Here is a 26,447-nt window from a genome sequence, read left to right on the forward strand (position 1 = left end):
ACTTGATAGATCCCTGTTATCCCCTAAAGGAAAGTAACCTTGCAATAACCAACCCACTTTTTTACCAGTAATATTTCCTTATTCCTGCTCCCCATTCCCTATAAAAGTCTTCATTTTGTACAGCTCCTTGGGGCTCCTTTCTATCTGTTAGATGGGTGCTGCCTGATTCAAATCAATTTTTGCTCAAATAAACTTTTAGAAACCTTAATATGCCTCAGTTTATCTTTTAACAGTAGATATGCCCACCATGGAATGCAAAATTTTGAGTGCAAGTATAGACTGATCAGCTCATGAAATCAATTTAGAACATGTATTCACATGATAGTGGGACTCGCTGAGAATTCTTATTCTACAAATGTGTTGGTTTCTAATTTTTGCTTTGTTTTTAATTGAAAAAGTATGTGGAACTTTGCTTAATGTAACTGGCAATTAATTTCTTGTACCATTATTAGGGATACAAGGGGAATATACAAATATGGAATTATAGCTGGCTTTTGCTGTGGTCTACATTATGTCATTAGTTTGGAGATATCATTAGTTAATTCACTACAGCACTCGTTCATTCCACAAATATTTCCTGTGTCAGCCACTGTGCTGCATACTAGATTCCTAGAGATTCAGGCATCTGGTGAAGGAACATAGATAGAAAAATGCTAGAGCATGTACTGTCTACCTGAGCATTCAGTAAATGCAATTTTCCCAGATGATAGCTAGGTTTGATCTAGGGAAGACTAATCTTTCATTTCTGATTATTTTGCTACTTGTATCTGGAAGTGTTTCTAATATGAGCTAATGGGAGAGATTTTATGGAAAAGAATCAATAGTCATAGTAAATTAGAATAGAAAGCAAGGGAGAAAAGTGAACCCTCTTGCACTGTTGGTGGGAATGTAAATTGATACAGCCACTATGTAGAACAGTATGCAGCTTCCTTAAAAATCTAAAAATAGAATTACCATATGACCCAGCAATCCCACTACTGGGCATATACCCAGAGAAAACCATAATTCAAAAAGACACATGCACCCCAATGTTCACTGCAGCACTATTTGCAATAGCCAGGTCATGGAAGCAACCTAAATGCCCATCAACAGATGAATGGATAAAGAAGATGTGGCCCATATATACAATGGAATATTACTCAGCCATAAAAAGGAATGAAATTGGGTCATTTGCAGAGACGTGGATGGATCTAGAGAGTGTCATACAGAGTGAAGTAAGTCAGAAAGAGAAAAACAAATATCGTATATTAACACATATATGTGGAACCTAGAAACATGGTACAGATGAACCAGTCTGCAGGGCAGAAATAGAGAGACAGATGTAGAGAACAAACATATGGACACCAAAGGAGGAAAAAAGCAGGGGGTGGTGGTGGTGGTGGGATGAATTGGGAGATTGGGATAGACATATATACACTAATATGTATAAAATAGATAACTAATAAGAATGTGCTGTATAAAAATATAAAATAAAATTCAAAAATTAAAAATAAATAAAATAAAAGCATTGCTTAAAAAAAAGAATAGAAAGCAAGGGATATGTGAAGAATGGGATAAAAGAACAAATAAAGAGAGATAAACAGTAGCCATAAATACCAGTGTCTATCACATAGTAGGCATTCAATAAACACTGGGTGAATCAATGAATGTGATGGAGAGAATTGTAAGACTGGTCTAAAGAAAAGGAGAAAAGTGTTGATAATTCAAGACAGAAGGAGGCAGAAGACAATAAGACCTGTAAGAAAATGAAAACAAATGGAGTTTAGACAGAAGAAATGAGGTATATACTCCACATCAGGAAAAGGAATACTTTTACATTATCCCTAAGTTAATATATTTTCCTTACATGCATCATAGAAATATATGAAAGATCTTGGTTCAAGAAACAGGCTATTTTATTCCAAGGGGAATACTGTGATTTCTCTTTTGTACTGTTTTATGTCCTTCTGCTGCCAGTAGAGATCAACAGGACCCTGTATCTGGGATATTCCAGAGGTTACTCTGAGAGGAAAATGTATGACTATGTCCATGAACTAAAGCTTCTGCGAGACTCTAAGCTCTGCGAGGAAAGGAATTTTTGTCTGCCTTGTTCTCTGCTGTGTACTGACCACCTAATACAGTGCTTAGCACATAGGAGACAAGGAAAATGGACATCCTCTAGAAGCTGGAAAAGGCAAGGAAACAGATTATCTTCCAGAGCCTCCAGAAGGAATCTAACCCTGCCAATATCTTGTTTTAGCTCCATAAGACTGATTTTAGACCTCTGACCTCTTAAACTGTAAGAGAACAAATTTGTGTTGTTTTAAGCCACTATGTTTGTGGCAATTTGTTACAGCAGCAATAGGACACTAATGTGAACAATTCCCTGGTTCCTTACTCATGGTGAGATAACTGAAAAACTGTCCATATATCAGAAACCCAGCAGCATGGAGCAAGTTGGGTGAGGGGGTTGCCAGATTCATATGTCAGCTTTAATTTATTTTCTGTACATTAAAATACCCCTGAAACAAAAATTCTTACCCCACCTTTCATATATTGACAGAAATGCTAAGAAAGGGCAATATGTTCGTTGGGAACTAAAGATGAATTTGACCTCAGATATTCAGATCTTGAGAAAACAGTAGAAAAAATATTCAGTCTATAAACTTTATTTCTAAAAGTTTTTGAAGTCAGCTTCAAAACTAAAGAAAAATAAGAAATATTTTTTAAAGGACAACATTACATATAGGTGGTAAATTCTTTTGGCCTCCAACAGTACTGGTTCAAAGCAAGCATAATCTGAGAATAATCAAAGTATCTAGGTTAGTAAGTATAGTCATGATTAATGTATAGAAGCTACATGAATTTTTAAAATATATGTACACACACAGATCTGGACTTAGGAATAAAAGCATTTTGATATGTATTGAAAGTTAAAGATCTCCACTATTCTAGAGTATAATAAAAATTATTAACCTATAGAATTGCTTTAAAGGTTAATGCATAGAGTTCAAGTTCTGGGACTACTGAAGTGGAGTGTAACATGGTTTTGTTTTATTTTCTAATGGACTTCTTTCTCCTTGAGCCAAAGAGCTCATATAATTTGAAGTTGCTTCTGTTTAATATATACTTATTATCTATTTGTCTAAATATACGTGAGTTTAATACTAAAGTTAAGTTTTCAGGTGCTGAATACTTTGCATTAAGTATGGAAATAAAAAATGTCTACTATCATCCATGTGTGCACGTTTCTACTCTATTTAACTCTCTACATATGATTATATTAGGTGATATTCCACTTGGTTTCTGAAAATAAAATATATTTTCTTCTAATAGCATGAATGTGAAAGGAGCAATTTAAATACCTAACTAACATCTTAGTGATTAGTTACTTCACTCACCATGCCAACTTCCCCTCTGTTTAGCTCAGTAGGCCTCTGTCATGGTAATAGTATTGTAGGAGCAATGCTTTTCTGTGTATGGTTTCCTAGCCAGGTTCAACTTCATCAAGGACTTCTGTTAATATATCCAGTCTCTTTGCTCTCCATGCCCCATCTCACCCCTTTGCTCCAGTCATCGTAAAACACTTAGTCTCTGAAGCACAACATGATCTCAGAGTTCCATTGAAGGAACAGTTACTGAGTTACCACAGTGTGCTAGGTACATTGGCACTATCATGAGCATTAATTATGATTATCAAGATTATAATGATAACAGTAGGCATTATCATTAATGAAATGCCTATGACTTGGTAAAGGGTGAAGAAGCAGAACTCTTAGATGTGGTGCCAAACTGCCTCTGAGGTAATCAAATTAGTTCCTCTGTGACCAACATAGTTTTTGATGGATCCAGCACAAGTGAAGACTATTCCTCACAGTTTGTAGGATCTATTAACATAGGGCATCATGCAACAATCTAGGGTAGGGGAGAACTGTGACTAACCAACCAACAGACTGATTGAAAAATAATTATTAATTGTGGATATATCCCCTTCGACTTAGTGTTATATTTGCCAAAAAGACAGATTTTCAGGTAGGGGAAGTATGGAAGGCTCTAGTAAACAACAGAAGAAAGCCCACAGTCAAGTGTTATAGGAGACACCATAGAGAAAGTAGTCTGCAGTCCGCAGATTGTTTGGGTTAAAAAAGTGGCTGCAAGTGTCTTTTTGACTAGCAAAGAGCATGAGACCTAAGGAAAGAAGTAAGGAAGAGATATCATGCTGGCAAAAGGAAATGAATGCTCTTTCTTCTGGATAAATCATGGTGAGCCTACATGAAGCCAAGGCAGCCAATTCGTAGTGGTATGGGAAAAGATCAGGATAGGTCAAAAGAAGCAGGGCAATTTGGAGTATCCCAGTGAGAATCTCCAGAAGACATAACACGAAAGAAGCTTAGAAGGGAGGTCTCTTTACATATTTATAGATTATACGCTAGATGACAGACAGTCTTCTCCATAGCATGTAAGTCCCACAAAGGTAGGAAATACAAGTGGTGTGTTCAGTGTTTAATCTATAGCCCTGAGTGTAATGCCTGGCCCTTTGTAGATACTCAAATATTTGCTAGATGAATAAATAAATGAATGAGGATCATCAACAGATCTAGAAATTCTTAGATCTGGGGCAGGGATCAGGGTTTACCAGTTTTATGAATACATAAGTAAATTAACACTGTTTTATAAAATACTTATAAATATTTTTATTCAGAATATAAATATTCTGAATATAATAGACTATTGTCTATTTTTCAGATATTCTTATGAGTATTGATATTTGGGGGTTGATGTTGAACACATGCACTGCACCAGCCCAGCTACTTTCCATGATACTTTAACTGAATTGTACTGTCATGTGTGATTTGAATAAACCATTTCAGTCCTATTGAAGCCTGTAACAGAATCAGTAGGATGCCCAGCATGGCGGTTCTTTTAGCTTATTATACATCAGGTAGAAGAATGTAGTGATACTGGAAACAGATTTCTAAATAGTTCAATAATTTTTTAGAGACTAAATATCCTGGCCCATGCTGTCAACTGTTTTATATATGAAAAGTGTCCTTTAGCTTACAAAATGCAATGTATATTGGCCAGGAATAACACAGCTTAAATTTTTAAAAGTCAACAGTGTAAAATGATAAATAGAAACAGATATTGAGGTACCAATGATGTAATCCACAATGCAAAATCTCCATAACTGTTCTTAATGGATGCTGCAGCACCCTCAAGTGTTAATAGATTAGGATGTCAGGCCTGCAGGTTTGTGGAAGGTAAGGTATGCATCAGAGAAAAGACCAAAAATATATGCTTTATCCAAACTGCAGCTTTCCACACTCAATTTGTTCTCTGACACTTTATGAGAACTGAGCTTACCAGATAGTTCACCATAATTCACAAAAGGAAGAAGAGCAGGTTTTCAGGAAGAGATAAACAATGAGTTTAGTTTTGGACATGTAAAACATAGGTACCTGTGGAACATCTATGTACAGAGACCTTGTGCAAAAATTCCAATACTGACTTCCTCAGCCTCTGGAGCTTACTGCCTCAGCCATGATCAGTTTTGTCCACTTATCAGAGTGTGCTACACAGATATGATCATTCCAATGTGTGCCATGACCTGAGTATGTTTGAGAAGCACAGGTCCAGTGGGAAACTGAATCCATGATTTTAGAACTCATGAGATGATGTCTGGACTAGTGAATTTTGAGTGCTGAAAGCAAAGAAGTGCTAGTAAAAACCACAAAGAGGAATTTCCACTCCTGGCCATGTTGGAGTAACTGGGACCAGACTTCCCTCCTGTTATAACAATTAGAACACAGGACAAAATATATGAAATAGCTGTTTGTAGTCATTGAACAACATACAGTATAAGACTATGACTCTGAAAGGGGAAAAAAACAAGAATAAGCCCTACCATCGCCATAGCTTGCTACCTGAAAACACTTTCTGGATGGTAGCATGGGGAGTGAGAGCTCAAGCTGAGCATGCAAGTCTTGCTCAGTTGAAGAGACAAAGATCAGAGTTCAGAGAGGCTCAAAGTTCAGAGAGGCTGAGGAAACTAGAATTTGCAGGGCAGAGTACCAGAGAACAGGGAGCTGTGTAAAAAAAGAACTGAAAAAACCCTAGCTATGAGTCCCCTTGAGTCTGTTATTGGATATAAATCCTAGTGCCTAGGATGAAAATCCATTAGTCTAGGCAAAGAAATACCAAGAAGTTTTAAGCTGAAGAATACCCAGAACTCACACAAAGCTGGCAAACGTTTAAGTTCCAATAGAATAAAGAGACAAAAGAAGTCAGACCTTAGATGTAAGGCTAAACTAGCCAGGAAAGGATACTTTATATCTATCCTAACAAGCTTAAAAATAATCTTCAAATGGATCAAGCTGCTCCACAAATAACTGCCTGCAATACAAAATTCAACACTCTTAAAAAGAAGTCAACGAAATTGAAACACTCAAGTCACGATGTCCAGTGTCCAACAAAAATTACTAGACATATGTATAAAAGAAAAATATGATCCATAGCCAGGATAAAAATCAATCATTAAGAAAACATGTAGAAGAAGAAATGAAGGGGGGCAAAGATAGCATGCTGGGAAATACCCAGACAAGATTTAAAAGGTAAGAAAAAGAAAAAGGACCTGACAAGAGTCACTTGAAAGGAATAATACAAGATGTTAGAAGAATCAAGAGACCATTGAGTCACAGAAGTCATGTAGGGAGAAAGTTTCGAAAAGGAGAGAGTGGTGAACAAGGATATCAAGCAAAATAGAGACTGAAAAGAGTCCACTGGATTTCACAAGAAGGTGCCTTCTAAGCATGGCCAGAGTAGTTCCAATGGAGAGGTTGGGTTGGAATCCAGATTGCAAAGGATTTGAGGAGTGAATAAGATGTTTCAAGGCAAGATTGTCTCTGACTCAGGATAGGCAAATATGTGTACATTTTTGTATGTTTGAAAACATTTTTAAAAATATATTCTACAACCTTCTTTAGCAATGTCTCCTTTCTCTTATAGCCACATTTCTTCCTAATACACAGACAACTCCCAAAAAGAATTATGAAATAAAAATTGTTACCAAAAAAGGCATTCAGCAACTTCTGAACCTGAATATTGCTGCCCACGGTACGGTACAATCCCTCTGTCTTGATCCCTAGGGAAAGAAAACCAAGTCAGTTTTATTTATATAACTAGAGCTTTCATCTCCCTCAGGGTAGAGAAAGTAGGTACTTACACAGTGGAGTCAGTTCAAACAGGAAAGGGTCTCCCTACTCTCTCCAATCTCTTCAGCCCTCCCCTGCAATAGGGGAACAGTCCTGAAACATCTCTGCAAATTATTCTTTTCATACTTTCATTTGGATTGTACCAAGGCCTCATTAACCTGAGCAGAAAAGAACACACTCTATAGTAAATAGAAGAAAATGCTCAGGTGAGTAGCAGCGGATGGCTGAGAATGGTGTTACCATCTTGTCAAGGAACTAGGGTTTATTTGATAAAGGAGGAAATATGAACCTTCAAATTGCCCCTGAGCAGTGGTATAAAGTAAGAGAGGCCTAGAGTGTGGCAGATGTGAAGCAAACAGCCATTTTTTGCATGGAGAAAGACTGAAGAAACTTTAAAAAAAAAAAAAAAAAAGAGGCCTGGCTCATACACTACACTTGCCTACATTCAAAATATTCTCAGAGAGAAACAAGAGATTATCGTCAACCTGGAAGAATGCTGATGCCACATTTGCCTGAATTTAACTTTGCCCCCCAAAATTTTTAAATCAATATGTATTGTGGCAGAAACTGACCTCTTGTTTATTTAGGATGGAACTATCATAACACTACTTGAAGAGTGCCAGATAGTATTTGAGAATATTTTATAAGCCATTTGAAGTTCTTTATCTTTAAAAGCAGTAAACCACAAATTATCCAACATGGTCAAATGCCACTGATTTACAATCTGAGGGAATTTAAAAAATTGTGTCTAGTACTCAAGGTTTATAAACAGTCTCCTTTCCTAAAACGGGTCCTGACTAACAGATGATATCATTGTTCCTTTAGAGAAATTGCCCAGGAAAAATTCAGAATGACCAGATTTTGTCATTTGCAGCAACGTGGATGGACCTGGAGTGTATTATGCTAAGTGAAATAAATCAGACAAAGACAAATACTGTATGATATCACTTACAGGTAGAATCTAAAAGATAAAATAAAACTGGTGAACATAACAAAAAAGAAACAGACTCGCAGATATAGAGAACAAACTAGTGGTTACCAGTGGGGTTGGGGGGAGGAGAGGGGTGAAATAGGGGTGGGAATTAAGAGGTACAAACTATTATGTATAAAATAAATAAGCTACAAGAATATATTGTACAATACAGGGAATATAGACAATATTTTATAATAACTATAAATGGAGTATAATATTTAAAAACTGTGAATCACTATGTTGTATACCTGTAACATATAATATTGTACATCAACTGTACGTCAATAAAAATAAATAAATAAATAATAAAACCATGTTTAAAAAAATGAATTACCAGATTCAAACACTGCTAAGGCTATGGTTCATATCTTACCTTTGGTTTCAATGACATTGATGCACTTCCTAACGAACTTGAACCCCACTTCGTTCAGCTCCACTGTTTAAAGCAAAAGAAAGCAGAGTTAGATTCTGCTGTAATAACCCTCACCTACCAAGCATTCAATAATCTTGCTAAGAGACTTCAGTGAGAGAACTAGGGGTTTGGTTGCTCTTCTTCAATCAGCCTTAGGTGGAAAGATTCCTCATTCAGGGGAGAGGGTGGTTAGAGTTTTTACTCTTATAACACAAAATGCTTTTACTTGACCCTTTGCATTATGTCTGCTTTAGGCATGAGCTACATCAAATGTGAAATGTGAGGCTGGTAATGCACAAAATTTCTATCATGTGTCTAGAAAAAGAAGGATATAATGTGTTACTTTATATTACTACTACTATCCCACCTATAAGCTAAGATAAAGTGACTTCCTTAATTCAATCAATAAACACCTTTTAAAAAAAATAGGCCTGTTTCCAGCTCCGGGCTATTGTGAATAGAGCTGCAATGAACATTTTGGTACATGTCTCTTTTTGAATTATGGTTTTCTCAGGGTATATGCCTAGTAGTGGGATTGCTGGGTCATATGGTAGTTCTATTTTTAGTTTTTTAAGGAACCTCCATACTGTTCTCCACAGTGGCTGCACCAATTCACATTCCCACCAGCAGTGCAAGAGTGTTCCCTTTTCTCCACACCCTCTCCAGCATTTATTGTTTCTAGATTTCTTGATGATGGCCATTCTGACTGGTGTGAGATGATATCTCATTGTAGTTTTCATTTGCATTTCTCTAATGATTAATGATGTTGAGCATTCTTTCATGTGTTTGTTGGCAGTCTGTATATCTTCTTTGGAGAAATGCCATCGGATGAATGGATAAAGAAGATGTGGCACATATATACAATGGAATATTACTCAGCCATAAAAAGAAACAAAACTGAGCTATTTGTAATGAGGTGGATAGACCTAGAGTCTGTCATACAGAGTGAAGTAAGTCAGAAAGAGAAAGACAAATACCGTATGCTAACACATATATATGGAATTTAAAATAAAATGTCATGAAGAACCTAGGGCTAAAACGGGAATAAAGACACAGACGTACTTGAGAATGGACTTGAGGATATGGGGAGGGGGAAGGGTAAGCTGTGACCAAGTGAAAGAGAGGCATGGACATATATACACTACCAAACATAAGGTAGATAGATAGTGGGAAGCAGCCGCAGAGCACAGGGAGATCAGCTCGGTGCTTTGTGACCGCCTGGAGGGGTGGGATGGGGAGGGTGGGAGGGAGGGAGATGCATGAGGGAAGGGATGTGGGAACAGATGTATATGTATGACTGATTCACTTTGTTATAAAGCAGAAACTAATAAAAAAAAAGTTAAAAAAAAAATAGGCCTGAATTTCATTCCATACAGAGGTATCCACAAATACACTTGCATCAATATTACATATCATTGATGATAGCATTTACTGTGATTAGGACAGCTAACAGTTCATAATATCAGTAGATCAGAAATTTAACTCACTTTCTTCCTGTTTCGTTATAGGGCTGTGATAGATCTACAAAAAAAGAGACAGAAAGAGCCATGGTTATTGTGAATCACTATAGGTAAGTACAGCAAATACTAAATATCTTTCCCCAAATAAGCCATCAAAAGTATTAGCAACTTCAAGGCTTTAACAAGAAAGAAAGTGGGCTAAACAGAATCATCTTTGCCTAGGGCCCTAGGAACAGTTGGATTAACAATCACTAAAGATTACACTGGATTTCATACAGTTTCACTGCAGTTGTAGCCTACTCATCTTAGACATTTACTTATGTAAAGCTTAGAGAATTTTTCTGATGGAGCAAGAGAGCATGAGAGAAAGAAAGTGATTTTCTCATGGATACCTGGGTAATTGGCATTGATGGTAAAATTTAAATATTCCTAATACCAACCTCCCCACCCAGAGACATTAATGGGTGTTTCCTTGTAGAAAGGCAAGTGCCCATCTGAAAGAGATCCATGCATTCACCAAGATTTCTCTGAGCCATCTTGAAGTATGCATTGTGATAGCTGTGAGAGACCAAAGAGGAGATCCTTGACTCTTGAAGTCTAATCTTGGCTCTACCTCTACCTCTACCTCATTATGAAACTTAGGCGTGTCCTTTTCATTCTCTAGACTTCAAAATTCATATCTCTAAAATGATCAGGGTTAGAGTAGATGTTCCTTCAAGTCCTGATCTTCTTTGACACTTTAAGCAAAGGCAAGCATACTATGTATGAGATCAGTGACTGGGGGGGTTAATAAAGCAGTGACAACATTAATAATGTGAGGCTGCAGGAAATAAGTCCTCTATATGCCATCTGTATAGTTTGCTTTAACAAGCTCTCCTTTTAAAAGAAAATTTTCTCCCTATGTGTGTATGCCAATGGATATTTCAGTGAAAGAGGTTTCTGTGCTTGGCCAGCCCCTTTTCACCACTGCTATAAACAAGATATTTGTGAAACGTCTCTCATAATCAAGTTGGTAAGGATCCACATGCAGTGGGCCCATGTTCTAACATCATCCTCCACAAAAAGCCATCTGTATCCTTTGATTTTTAAAACCCTAAAGGGAGAGCAATTTCAGGAGAGGGAATTAAAAGTAAAATGCCTTACAATATTGTAAATTAACTATACTTCAATTTTAAAAAGTAAAAAGAAAGAAATATGAACAACAACAAAAAAGAATAAAATGCCTCGCGGAGCTTCCTACTATCCTCCCAAAGAAATTATCACAGGCATGTAATAGTTAAGCTCCAGGTTTCTGGGAGGGGAGGAAGGGGAGAAAGGCCCTGGCCTATTTTCTGGATGACAGTCCTCACAGCACCACTTCTCTCCTGCTACCATCTTGGTTGCTATTAATGCAATCTGGCATCTGGGCACTCCTCTTTAGTCTCCAAGGCACTGAAAACACACAGAAAGAAAGCCCTGTAATATATTTCCTCTCTTAGCAAGTTTTTGCCTTGTGTAAAGCAAGAAGATTGGACTGTATCCAAACACTGTTGAATTTCAGTAGGTTTGTACCCAAACTTCAGACCAGTCAGAAGCACCTCAACCTAATATAGTACATTATGGTTGACAAACTGGCTTTCAATTGATTTTTCAAATCAACTCTGTGAGGTAGGTAGAACAGAAATTATTAAAGCCATTTTACTTAAGAGAACAGTCTCAGAGATTAAATAACTATCTCAAGGTCACACAATCATTGAATGGCAGAACCAGATCCAAATCTAACCTTCTGGGATTCCAACACTAGGAAGCTGATATTATTTCATACGCCTCGAGAAGAAACCTACACAGAAGATACTGAAGAGAGAAAATGCTTTTCAGTGACCTCTGACTGTTCATATTGATCTTTCTATGATAATCACTAGCCTTTTAAAAGTATTACTTGTCATCATATGTAACAGTGTTCTAAATGGAGTGGTGCATCCTGAGATATAGGATGACAATGCCATCTCCTGCCCTTAAAGAGAACAAGTTGACTTGGGGATGTAAGGGGGGGGCAGCAAAACCATTTTGAATAAAATCTTAATAAATGCTTGTTCACAACCATGGAAATTATTTTCCATCCTTATATATGAATACATATTAATGTTATAAACTGCAAAAAGGCTTAATTTTCTTTTTTAAGAAGATTTTGGGGGCATGGCTGCATAATCTAAGACCAGAGCAAGAAGCTGAGAGACCTGGATTCTAGGCCCATTGTGAAGCCTTTCTGAGAGTGATCCTAGAGAAGTCTTTCACCCTCTCTGGAACTCAAGTTGCCTAACTTGTTAAACAAGAAATGTCAACTCAACAATTCCTTCTACCTCTAAAATTTTGAGTATCAAAGATCTATCACCGGGCTTCCCTGGTGGCGCAGTGGTTGAGAGTCCGCCTGCCGATGCAGGGGACGCGGGTTCGTGCCCCGGTCCAGGAAGATCCCACATGCCGCGGAGCGGCTGGGCCCGTGAGCCATGGCCGCTGAGCCTGCGCGTCCAGAGCCTGTGCTCCGCAACGGGAGAGGCCACAACAGAGAGAGGCCCGCGTACCGCAAAAAAAAAAAAAAAAAAAAAAAATCTATCACCATTTACTTATCCTGGATCCACTGCTACCACTAGAGCGACAAATATACTGGATTATGTTGCTGAGGTTTCCCCAGGATAACTTACAGGTTCTTTCCCATCCATGGCCTCCATCCATAGTCTTCTGTTAGCTTCTGAAAGGGCTTGCAGAGTGATGGTTCCTGGCCTAAGGAAAAAATGACAACTTGAGAGCAGAAAAGTCACCTGAGAGAATGGAGTCTTGTGATCTATGGTCCCTCTCAGCCCTGGGAGATATCAGACTGAGCAGGCACAGGCATATAGATTTCCAACTTCTCATAATCTTTTTTACTCAGAAAAACAATGGAACTTAGAGAACAGTAACTTTGGAGACACTGGTGGAGGTGGTATCTTGGTGGCCTCATGCCAGAGTTAGACAAGGAAATAGGAAGGCAGATACTGACACCTCACGATAATACACACTTAAACTGGCCCCACTGTGCTTGAGCCAAACTGAGGCTCGCCCTGCCTCTCTCTCTTGGAAGCCAGCCATTTGGTCTGGGCTCTAGGGGTTCTGAGCATGTTCATTATGGGCACGTTCATCTATCAGGAAGATGGCTTGCTACTTCTACCACATAGGATGTCCAAGGAGCATTTCAGTTGGAAATAAGTCAACAACTTGCACAATGGCTCAGCCACAGGGAGGAGGACTTTTGGCTGATTTAAGCAATCTTATGAATAACAATGACAACTAATAGTTATTGAATGCTCACCAGATGCCAGGTTCTTTTCTAAGTACTTTATAGGTATTAATTCATTTAATCTACACAGGAAGGCTATAAAGCAGGAAATATAGTAATCCCTATTTTATAGAAGGGGAAACTGAGGCACCTAGAGAGGTTACCTAAGTTCACACAGTGGGTAAATATAGAGCCAGGATTTCAATTTAGGAATTTTGGTCCAGCAGCCATTTTCTTTCTTAACTAATTCACTATAAGGCCTCTTCTGCATGGCAGATGACTTCAAATCCAATTTTATTTTATTTACTTGCAGTAACTATAACTACATACCCAGAGATACCCCAATTAGACCTTCAAAACCAAACTGGAATTTGGGGATTGACCATATTACTGCAGGTATAAGGTCTCTTCCATTCTCTGTGTAGTTGTGCCATTATGAGATGCTTGTTACTCTCACTCCTTCTATGTTGAGACCTCTCTCAGAGTAATGAAATGATAAGAGCAATTACAAGAGAGTTCAGTGGAAAAGTCACTGTTCCTCAGTTTCTTTATCCATAAAAATGTTGGAGCAGACAAGCTGGGAGGTCCATCCCAGTTCTAATATCATGAGATTCCTGTTCTACCTGTCCTTCTGTTTCTTATTCCATTAAAGTACTCCTTAAAAAAGGAAAGAAAAAAAAAGCAATTCATTAACTAGAATGAATCGTTCTTTTTCCTGCTCTTTAGCTGTTTGGACACAATTACACTTTACAGGATTTGCTACTGAACTAGGGATATTAGCTAACATAGTCATCAGTTAATGAAAAGGAATTCTGAATTCTACGTGTCCTCGGGAGCTTATGAGCACTGTGACCACCTATCGACTCATGCCAATTTTTTTTCTTCACAGACTCAAATTATAATATTCAAATAAGACTAAACCCTTAAGTAAAAAAAGAAAAAAAGAAAAAAAACAAACAAAAAAAAAACGAAAGCCCCCAAATGATCTTTAAGCCAGAATCAATAGAAAACCAGGACTTGGCTTTGGTCACTGGATTCTTTCAAGTTTACCTTCTTCTAAGAAACATCCAATCTTTTGGATATATTTTATGGGGCTAGAAAGTCTAGAAATCTTTGTGTAAACAGCTACGCAGCTGAATCCTGAAGCCAGAAGGAAGGAGAGCAAGCAAATGGGCAACAAACATAAAAGCAGATGCTGTAGACTAGATAGGATGTTAAGGCCATTCTAGACTCAGTTTCCTTACTTGGGAAACCAGTAAGCTGGTATGTGTCCTCTCTTGACTATACGGAGAAGCTGAAAGAATAAATGACTATTCAATAAGCATTTGGAGATTCTTGGGTGCTACCAAAAGTCAAATTCAAAGAAAAATATTGCTAACAAAAAGATGACAAAGTAGAGAGTACTGACTTCTAGTCCAGGCTTTTCCATTATGACTTTAGACAAATCCTTTGCCCACCCTGAGGTCTGAGTCACTCATCAAAAACAAAAAGGCATATACAGCATATTTGCAGTAGAGTCCAGTGGTTAGGAGTATGACTTGGAAACCAGTATTCCTGGATTTTGATCCTAGCTCTAATATTTAATAACTGTATAACCTAAGGGTTTAACTTTTTTCTGTCTCCTTGTCTTTGTGAAATTGGGATAGTAACACACCCTACTTCATGTGACTGATGAAGACTAAAGGAAATTATACACTTAAAAGGCTGAGAATGGTGCCTGACACATAGAGGTACTCAGAGAATATTAGCAGTTGCTGTTGTCATAATCATCCTCACTGCTGTCATTATTACTATTATTATTGCCCTTCAAGTTCTGATGGCCTATGAGCCTGTGGCTTCAAATATTGGTAGGAACACTAATAAAGAAGTTATCCTCTATTCTGGAGATAGAAAAAGGGACTCAAAGAGTCCTTTGTTCTATCCCACAGGAAACATGAGTAAAGGTGCCTGATGTCTACTGGGAGGCCTGCCTCTGCCCCTTATATCTGATTGACCAGCAAGGAAAGCATATGCAGAGGTCACATCACTCAGAAAGCTACACATGCACAGAGGTACCTCAGCATCTGTTCATTATTATATTTGACCCTCTATTTCAGAACATATATATTCTCCTTAAAATAGACAATGGAAAAAAATTAAAAAGAACATGGGGTGTGGAGACCTACAGAACAGGCTTTGAGCACAGCCTTGCAACTATGTGACTTTGATTAGGCAAGGCAGTTAAATATATACAAGTCTTAGTCTCCTCACTGTTAAAAAGGGAATGTTTTTTTAAAGTGCCCAATATTTTGCATCTATGTTCATCAGGGATATTGGCTTGTAGTTTTCTTTCGTTTGGACATCTTTGTCTGGTTTTGGTATCGGTGTGTTGGTGGCCTCGTAAAATGAGTTTGGGAGTGTTCCTCCCTCTGCTATATTTTGTAAGAGTCTGAGAAGGATAGGAGTTAGCTCTTCTCTAAATGTTTGATAGAATTCGCCTGTGAAGGCATCTGGTCCTAGGCTTTTGTTTGTTGGAAAATTTTTAATCACAGTTTCAATTTCAGTGCTAGTGATTGGTCTGTTCATATTTTCTCTTTCTTCCTGGTTCAGTCTCGGCAGGTTGTGCATTTCTAAGAATTTGTCCATTTCTTCCAGGTGGTCCATTTTATTGGCATAGAGTTGCTTGTAGTAATCTCTCATGATCCTTTGTATTTCTGCAGTGTCAGTTGTTACTTCTCCTTTTTCATTTCTAATTCTATTGATTTCAGTCTCCTTTTTTTTCTTGATGAGTCTGGCTAATGCTTTATCAATTTTGCTTATCTTCTCAAACAACCAGCTTTTAGTTTTATTGATCTTTGCTACTGTCTCCTTCATTTCTTTTTCATTTATTTCTGATCTGATCTTTATGATTTCTTTCCTTCTGCTAACTTTGGGGGATTTTTTGTTCTTCTTTCTCTAATTGCTTTAGGTGCAAGGTTAGGTTGTTTATTTGAGATGTTTCCTGTTTCCTAAGGTAGGATTGTATTGCTATAAACTTCCCTCTTAGAACTCCTTTTTCTGCATCCATAGGTTTTGGGTCACCGTGTCTCCATTGTCATTTGTTTCTAGGTATTTTTTAATCTCTTCTTCGATTTCTTCAGAGATCACTTGGTTATTAAGTAGTTTATTGTTTAGCTTCCATGTGTTTGTATTTTTTACAGATCTTTTCCTGTAATTGATATCTACTCTCATAGCGCTGTGGTTGGAAAAGATACCTGATACAAATTCAATTTTCTTAAATTAACCAAGGCTTGATTTGTGACCCAAGATATGATCTAGTCTGGAGAATGTTCCATGAGAACTTGAGAAAAATGCATATTCTGTTGTTTTTGGATGGAATGTCCTATAAATACCAATGAAGTCCATCTTGTTTAATGTATCATTTAAAGTGTGTGTTTTCATAATTATTTTCATTTTGGATGATCTGTCTATTAGTGAAAGTGGGGTGTTAAAGTCTCCTACTATGATTGTGTTTCTATCAATTTCCCCTTTTATGGCTGTTAGTAATTGCCTTATGTATTGAGGTGCTCCTATGTTCGGTGCATAAATATTTACAATTGTTATATCTTCTTCTTGGATTGATCCATTAAAAGGATCATACACCACGATCAAGTGTGGTTTATTACAGGAATGCAAGGATTCTTCAATATATGCAAATCAATCAACGTGATACACCATATTAAAATATTGAAGGAGAAAAACCATATGATCATCTCAATAGATGCAGAGAAAGCTTTTAACAAAATTCTACACCTATTTATGACAAAAAACCCTTCAGAAAGTAGGCATAGAGGGAACTTTCCTCAACAAAATAAAGGCCATATATGACAAACCCACAGCCAACATCGTCCTCAATGGTGAAAAACTGAAACCATTTCCACTAAGATCAGGAACAAGACAAGGTTGCCCACTCTCAGCACTATTATTCAACTTAGTTTTCAAAGTTTTAGCCACAGCAATCAGAGAAGAAAAAGAAATAAAAGGAATCCAAATGGGAAAAGAGGAAGTAAAGCTGTTACTGTTTGCAGATGACATGATACTATACATAAAGAATCCTAAAGATGCTACCAGAAAACTACTAAAACTAATCAATGAATCTGGTAAAGTAGCAGGATACAAAATTAATGCACAGAAATCTCTGGCATTCCTATACACTAATGATGAAAAATATGAAACTGAAATTAAGAAAACACTCCCATTTACCATTGCAACAAAAATAATAAAATATCTAGGAATAAACTTTCCTAAGGAGACAAAAGACCTGTATGCAGAAAATTATAAGACACTGATGAAAGAAATTAAAGATGATACAAATAGATGGAGAGATATACCATGTTTTTGGATTGGAAGAATCAACATTGTGAAAATGATTCTACTACCCAAAGCAATCTTCTACAGATTCAATGCAATCCCTATCGAACTACCAGTGGAATTTTCCACAGAACTGGAACAAAGAATTTCACAATTTCTATGGAAACACAAAAGACCCTGAATAGCCAAAGCAATCTTGAGAACGAAAAACGGAGCTGGAGGAATGAGGCTCCCTGAATTCAGACAATACTACAAAGCTACAGTAATCAAGACAGCATGGTACTGGCACAAAAACAGAAATATAGATCAATGGAACAGGACAGAAAGCCCAGAAATAAACCCCCGCACATATGGTCACCTTATCTTTGATAAAGGAGGCAAGAATATACAGTGGAGAAAAGACAGCCTCTTCAATAAGTGTTGTTGGCAAACTGGACAGGTACATGTAAAAGTATGAAATTAGAACACTCTCTAACACCATACACAGAAATAAACTCAAAATGGATTAAAGACCTAAATGTAACACCAGACACTATCAAACTTTTAGAGGAAAACATAGGCAGAACACTCTATGACATAAATCACAGCAAGATGCTTTTTGACCCACGTCCTATAGAAATAGAAATAAAAACAAAAATAAACAAATGGGACCTAATGAAAGTTAAAAGCATTTGCACAGCAAAGGAAACCATAAACAAGACCAAAAGACCACCCTCAGAATGGCAAAAAATATTTGCAAATGAAGCAACTGACAAAGGATTATTCTCCAACATTTACAAGCAGCTCAAAAAAAAAAATCCAAAAATGGGCAGAAGACCTAAATAGACATTTCTCCAGAGAAGATATACAGATTGCCAATGAACACATGAAAGAATGCTCAACATTATTAATCATTAGAGAAATGCAGGTCAAAACTACAATGAGATATCATCTCACACTGGTCAGAATGGCCATCATTAAGAAATCTAGTAACAATAAATGCTGGAGAGGGTGTGGAGAAAAGGGAACACTCTTGCACTGTTGTTGGGAATGTGAATTGGTACAGCCACTATGGAGAACAGTATGGAGGCTCCTTAAAAAACTAAAAATAAAACTCACATATGACCCAGCAATCCCACTACTGGGCATATACACTGAGAAAACCATAATTCAAAACTTCATGTACCAAAATGTTCATTGCAGTTCTATTTACAATAGCCAGGACATGGAAGCAACCTAAGTGTCCATCACCAGATGAATGTATGAAGAAGTGGCTCATATATACAATGGAATATTACTCAGCCATAAAAAGAAACGAAATTGAGATATTTGTAGTGAGTTTGATTGACCTATAGTCTGTCATACAGTCAAGTAAGTCAGAAGGAGAAAAACAAATGCTTTATGCTAACTCATATATATGGAATCTAAGAAAAAATATAAACAAAAAGGTCATGAAGAACCTAGGGGTAAGATGGGAATAAAGACACAGACCTACTAGAGAATGGACTTGAGGATATGGGGAGGTGGCAGGATAAGCTGTGACAAAGTGAGAGAGTGGAATGGACATATATCCACTACCAAATGTAAAATGGATAGCTAGTGGGAAGCAGCCACATAGCACAGGGTGATCAGGTCTGTGGTTTGTGACCACCTAGAGGGGTGGGATAGGGAGGATGGGAGGGAGGGAGATGCAAGAGGGAAAAGATATGGGAACATATGTATATGTATAACTGATTCACTGTGTTATAAAGCAGAAACTAACACACCATTGTAAAGCAATTATACTCCAATAAATATGTTAAGAAAAAAATAATAAAATAAAATAAAGTGCCCATGATGTGGCAAGTAAAATCATAGATACATTGAATCTTTAATTCCTGGGTTCTATTCTCAGAATGCCTCAGCATTCTTGGTTAGGGAAAAACACATTTAAAAATGAATACCAAATTCAGTATCTACCATGAGCTATACATATCACTAGATGCAATATATATAAAGATGAGTTGGTCTTAGCCCCTAACCTTAGTGCCAAACTGTTTGCAAATGCTTTGAGTCTATGGGAATATTACTTGCAAGTGGGTGGCAAATTTAAGGTGAAAAGTGAATCAGAATGGAACTAGACACAGAAAATTTTTATTTCGTTTATGTACATTGATGCTGCATAGCCAATGACACTAAAGGTTCATGAAAAGAAAGACAGCCAACAGTCACTTTCTCCTTCCTACTGGGCCTGAAGCTGTGGGGGAAATGAGTGACAGCCTTATGCTTATCAGTAACAATGTTTACAATTACAACCATCTTTGATTGAGACCATCCATTCTTTTTTTTTTTTTTTTTTTTGGCTGTGTTGGGTCTTTGTTGCTGCGCACCGGCTTTCTCTAGTTGCGGCGAGTGGGGGCTACACTTTGCTGCAGTGCGTGGGCTTCTCATTGTGGTGGATTCTCTTATTGCGGAGCAGGGGCTCTAGGAACACGGGCTTCAGTAGCTGTGGTACGCAGGCTCAGTAGTTGTAGCACACGGGCTTAGTTGCTCCGCGGCATGTGGGCTCTTCCTGGACCAGGGCTTGAACCCGTGTCTCCTGCATTGACAGGTGGATTCTTAACCACTGTGCCACCAGGGAAGCCCAAGATCATCCATGCTTAAGAAAGAAAGCATATAGATTCACAAACAGCATTTTTTAATATCTTTATTGGAGTATAATTGCTTTACAATGTTGCTTTACTTTCTGCTGTGTAACAAAGTGAATCAGCTATACATATACATATATCCCCATATCCCCTCCCTCTTGTGTCTCCCTCCCACCTTCCCTATCCCACCCCTCTAGGTGGTCACAAAGCACCGAGCTGATCTCCCTGTGCTATGCAGCTGCTTCCCACTAGCTATCTATTTTAGATTTGGTATTGTATATATGTCCATGCCACTCTCTCAACTTCGTCCCAGCTTACCCTTCCACAAACAGAAATTTAAAATGGGGAAATGGACTAATAGTTACTTTTTCCCAGACAAAAAAAATGCTTTATTTTCTTAGTCTGATCTATATGATTCCAGTCACTAATAGTTTTGCTCATATGATATTGTAATTGAACCTTCAAGTTCCTTTCTAGCAATCTGATCATTTTGTTAAATTCTACTGTATTACTTAGTGCCTAATACACGGAAATAATGGACTGAAATAAAATAAACACATTTAGTCACTGAATTTTGGATCAACCTCCCAACTATATAGCATGCCTTTTTCCAAAGTAACTCCAAATGCTCTCATTTTAAAATTTAACAGTTAAATTCCCCTCTGATAAAATTGCCCAGGCTGAAAAAACAAAAAGAGGGCACTGGAGAGAAACAAATGCAATGAAGTCCAATGTTTGCAAGCTTTTGCTGAAATCAGAAATTTGATAATCAAACTATTTCCACTTTACATAAATATCTGCAAAGTAGGAAAATCTGTATCATATTTGTACCAAATGGGGAAAAAAGACTCCCCAATATCACTACCATCCTCCATCCAATCTACCTCCCCTTAAATATGTGTTCTAATTCATTTGTTCTTGTATATTAGGAAATAAAAAAAAGAATGAGTTTTGTTATCCTGTCCTTTTGTAGCATCACCAAATGTTGACCTTTTGCATATATAATAACAAATTAAATCCTAAGAGTAACTTCTTCTGCCTAAAGCAAGTGAGGCAAAGCTGAGTGAACCTTGAATAGAGAGAACTAGCTCTGGCCCAGCTCTAACAGGGATCCCTGAAAGGGCAGTCAGAAGTGCCAAGACAATGATGTCATGAATAATTTTGCTCATTTTTATCAACAAGAGATGACAGAGGAAAATAAAATACCTACCCAGGGCCAGCATCTGGCACATGGGGACATTGTCAATTCATATCAGCACAGCTTACCTTTCATTAGTTTCTATATCAAAACAGAATCTCTTGTCGATAGACTCCGTCTTCCTTCTCACGCAGTACTTCAGGGTTAAGTCCAAGGGTCCCTGATATAAGAAAAGGATTAATAGCCAGCTTGAAAAAAAATACATAGAAGCTTCTTCTGCCTACTGCAGCGTCCTCAGTGTCACTTGGAAGGCATCTCTCAGGCAGCGGGAACAATGTTTAGCCTCACTGAGAACCTTGTCCCCTCAAATGGTAGTTGCAGCAAGGTGGCAGATGGTTTCTCTCTGCTCCAAAAATCAATGGCTGAGTTTAGGAGAAAATGCTCAGGATAAGCCCTTGCTCTTTTCCAAGCATGATGTATTAAATAGGAAACTCATTATACAACATGTAAAGGGGAATTCAGGAGAAATGGGCTGCCCAAATGCCATTAAGTGTACAAAATAAAATTTCGTCAGGCTTCTAGGTAGGGAGTTTGTAATGGGTAAGTGGCTTTCTGTATCTTCCTTCCATTAAAGTGGCAGATAGAAGAGGGGAAGAAAAACATTTTTGGTTCCCCACTTCCATAGTCTTTAAGATGATGGGAATTACAAAAGCAATATCTCCAAAGATAGGGCAGAAGTAGGGACAATAGGCATGTTTGTGTAATAGTCAAGGTGGCATTTGGTATTTCATATGTGCAGGATAGTGTGGTCCACCTGTCTTGTGGTCATGTAACAAGGCCATAGAAATCCACTGTGTACACAGACTAAAATTCCCCAAATCCCAACATAGTTCAGTTCCCCTCTATTATCTCAACAGAGACAGTGGGGTATAGGAAAGAGAAGTAATGTTTATGGATCACCTACTATGTACCACATATTATGCTAGGTATTTTTAAACCACTTTTCTTCATAACAACACTCAGAGGGAAGTGAACCTCAGAGAGGTAAAATGGCTTACCCAGTCACCCAAGTCGCTATAGCAGAAATAGCCATAAACTAAGGAGTTTAAAACCTTGGGTCTTTTCTCAGTTATGCCATTTACTAGCTATGTGGCCCAGGGTAAATATTCTTCCTCTCTGAATATAAACTTCACAACCTATTAAATAGGAATAATACTACCCACCTTGCTGTCTCGAATTCAGAAATACTGCCCAAGTGCCAGGTTTGTGTCTAAGCACTATACCATCCAAACTGGTCCATACAGCTGATCATCCAGGACTTCCCACTCATTGTCACACTCAAGCCTTTTGCAGGTCTATCCTTTTACCTGTTCTTGCACTATAGAAACAAAACTCTATGTTCACCTTTCAATCTGCCTTCCCAACCCCAACACTTAGGATATTAAGCATTGTTAGCCTTGCAAGATGAGAGTAATTAACAGTATCCTGTACTCACCCTCCTTCTTTAAACTCTCAACTCCTTCAGATTTGGTGAGGTGATGTCAAAGCTTGGGGGACAACACCCTGCCCACCACTCCAGGTTCACCTCCAGCCACCGTCATCTAGTTTATGTCCAATCAGTGCAAAAGGGCTCTTATTTCACACATGTATCATGCTCTTTCATGACTCCAACTTTGCATATACTGTTTCCTCCACCCAAAGTGACTTTATCTATATTCTTTGACAAGCTAAACTCTTAACTTGTTCTGCAACTTGTAGTTCAGCTTTCATTTCCTCAAAAATCCTTCCCCAATATCATATACTGTCTGGTATGTGTTTTCTGCATTGTATTAGAGCTTCTTTTTTTCATGTCTGATTTCCCTACTTGACTGAGATCTCCTCAAGGATATGGGAAGTGTCTTATTTATCTTTATATCTCTAGTACCTAGTAAAGAGTTAGTGCTCAATAAATATAAACTAAATTATCATCCTTACCATTTTTTCTGAGAAAAATGATACTGAGCAACATTAAGTAATTTACTCAAGATCACAATTTACTAGGCCACAGAACTAGGATTTAAGACTAGTTCTTTTTTTTTTTTTTTGGTACGCGGGCCTCTCACTGTTGCAGCCTCTCCCGTTGCGGAGCACAGGCTCCGGACGCGCAGGCTCAGCGGCCATGGCTCACGGGCCCAGCCGCTCCGCGGCATGTGGGATCTTCCCAGACCGGGGCACGAACCCGTGTTCCCCGCATCGGCAGGTGGACTCTCAACCACTGCGCCACCAGGGAAGCCCTTAAGACTAGTTCTTGAGACAAGAGTGTCCAAGAGGTGGAGTAGGACGACCGTTAGCTCACTTCCTCCCATGGGCACACCAATATTACAACTATTTATGGAGCGATGATCAATGATGAGAATCACCTGAAGACTAGCAGAAAAGATCTTCTACAGCTAAAGGTATAAGGAAGGAATCACAACTAGACAGGTAGGAGGGGCACAGGCATGGTATAGTCAAGGTGCACACCCCTGAGTACATGATCCACAAACAGGGAGATAATTAAAATTGCAGAGTTTATCCCTAAGGGGCAAGGGATAAACTGACCCCCATATGGGATTCCTAGTCAAGGGGTCCTGACCCGGGAAGACAAGGCCTCAGAACATCTGGCTTTGAAAGCCAGGGCTTCCTTTCAGGAGGGCCAGAGGGCTGTAGGAAATAGACACTCTATTCTTAAAGGGTGCACACAAAATCTCACCTGCTCTGAGAACCAGGACAAAAGCAGTAATTTGAAAGGGGCCTGGGACAAATCAACCTGCTGGTATTACAGACCCACCCAGAGAGACAGGAGACAACTGGAACTCACCCTGGGGACACAGACACTGGTGGCAGCCATTTTGAGGAGATAATTCTACCATGAGGAAACAAGTGCTGGAAAGCACCATTTTGGAGTTCCCCTTGTAGCTTATTAATGTCAGACCTGGCCCCACCCACCAGCTAGTTGGCAAAAGTCCTAGGACATGCTAGGCCAAGCAGCCAGCCACAGAGGGATACAACCCCATCCACCAGCAGGTTAGCAGCAGCAATAGGTCCCCCTGGACTACCCAGTCACTCCAGGACCCAGTGTGATCTAACAGAGAGCACAGGGCTCAGCCCTGCTCACCAGTAAGTGGGCAAAAACTCCAGGAACTGGCCTTACTCTGTAGCAGGCAGGCAACAGCCCCAGGATACACTGGGCTCCAACACTGCCCAGCAGTGTGCTGAAACCAGCTTTGAGACATACTGTGCCCCACAACCAGCTTACCCAGGATCCAGCCCCACCAAACAGCAGGATGACACCAGCACCCAGACCCCAGCTTGACCCAGCAGCAGCTTGACACCTGCTCTGGGACCCTTCCTTTGGGCTTCACAAGAAGCCAACCAGTGACCTGGCCAAGCCCACCAGTGGGTAAGGACCAGGGCACAGCCTAAACTACCATGGGGCAGTAAACAGTTCCAGGACTCCCTGGGCCCCACAGCCAACTGCAATGGAACTCAGACCAGCCCACCAACAGATGGTAGCTTCAGCAGTAGGCAGGGCCTGGCAACTAACTATGGGGGTTTGCCCACCAGTGTGCCCATAATAGTAGGCCCCACCAAAAGAAGGGCCTCTTTTTATATATAAGACATTCTATTCAAAAGCTAGCTGCAGAATATACATTCTTTTCAAGTGCACATAACACTCTCCAGGATAGATCACAAGCTAGGACGCAAAACAAGTGTCAGAAAATTTAAGGAGATAGAAATCATATCAAGTATCTTTTCTAACCACAACACTATGACTAGAAATCAACTACAAGAAAAAAACTGCAAAAAAACCCATAAACATGTAGAGGATAAACACTGTGTTACCAAACAACCAAAGGATCACTGAAGAAATCAAAGAGGAAATCAAAAATACCTGGAGACAAATGAAAATGAAAACAAAACAATCCAAAATTTGTGGAATACAACAAAAGCAATTCTAAAAGTGAATGTTACACCAATACAAGCCTACCTCAGGAAACAAGAAAAATCTCAAATAAACAACATAACCTTACACATAAAGTAACTAGAAGAACAAACAAAAGCCAGTGTCACTACAAGAAAAGAAATCATAAGATCAGAGCAGAAATAAATGAAATAGAGACTAAAAAACAAAAAACAGAAAAGATAGAATAAATTAAGAGCTGGTTGAAAACATAAACAAAATTGATAAATCTTTACCCAGAGTCATCGAGAAAAAAGAGAGAGGGCCCAAATCAATAAAATCAGAAATAAAAAAGAAGTTACAACCAACGACACAGAAATACCAAGGATCATAAGTGATTACTATGATCAAACATCAATAAAAAGGACAACCTAAGAGAAATTCCTAGAAATAAATGTACAAACTTCCAAAACTGAATCAAGAAGAAATAGAAAATACAAACAGACCAATTACCTGTAATGAAACTGAATGAGTAATTAAAAGAAATACTCCCAACACACAAAAGTACAGAACCAGATGGCTTCACAGGTGAATTCTACCAAACATTTAAAGAAGACTAACACCTATTCCTCTCAAACTATTTCAAAAAATTATAGTGGCAATACACTTCTGAATTCATTCTGTAAGGCCTGCATCACGTTGATATCAAAGTCAGACAAAGACACCACAAAAACAGAACATTACAGGCCAATATCACTGATGAACATACATGAAAAAAAATCCTCAACAAAACTTTAGGAAAGCCAATTCAACAGTACATTAAAAGGATCATACACCATAATCAACTGGGATTTATCCCAGGGATGCAAGGATGGTTCAATATCCACAAATCAATGTGATATACCACTTAATAAACTGAAGACTAAAAAATCATATGATCATCTCAAGAGATGCAGAAAGACAAAATGCAACATCCATTATGATAAAAAAATTCTTAACAAAATATACAGGGAACATGCCTCAACGTAATAAAGGCCAAATATGATGAGCCCACAGCTAACATCATAGTCAATGGTGCAAAGCTGAAAGCATTTCCCCTATGACCAGAAACAAAACAAGGATACC

The 26,447-nt window shown here is 38.4% G+C and overlaps 1 protein-coding gene across 2 annotated transcripts in view; it reads right to left on the bottom strand.

The window, feature by feature from the left end:
- OPHN1 (oligophrenin 1) overlaps window positions 1–26,447 on the bottom strand; it is a gene marked incomplete at both ends in the record, with an annotated part of 648,741 nt that overhangs the window by 245,407 nt on the left and 376,887 nt on the right. For both annotated transcript variants that reach the window (XM_079727359.1, XM_079727358.1), the window contains 5 exons: window positions 7,046–7,120; window positions 8,537–8,599; window positions 10,063–10,096; window positions 12,717–12,795; window positions 21,529–21,620. In XM_079727359.1, the coding sequence (XP_079583485.1) occupies window positions 7,046–7,120; window positions 8,537–8,599; window positions 10,063–10,096; window positions 12,717–12,795; window positions 21,529–21,620 (343 nt within the window). The remainder of the gene's footprint in view (window positions 1–7,045; window positions 7,121–8,536; window positions 8,600–10,062; window positions 10,097–12,716; window positions 12,796–21,528; window positions 21,621–26,447) is intronic.

The sequence above is a fragment of the Hyperoodon ampullatus genome (genome assembly GCF_949752795.1).
Source record: "Hyperoodon ampullatus genome assembly, chromosome: X".
In the NCBI taxonomy this organism is placed as follows: domain Eukaryota; kingdom Metazoa; phylum Chordata; class Mammalia; order Artiodactyla; family Ziphiidae; genus Hyperoodon; species Hyperoodon ampullatus.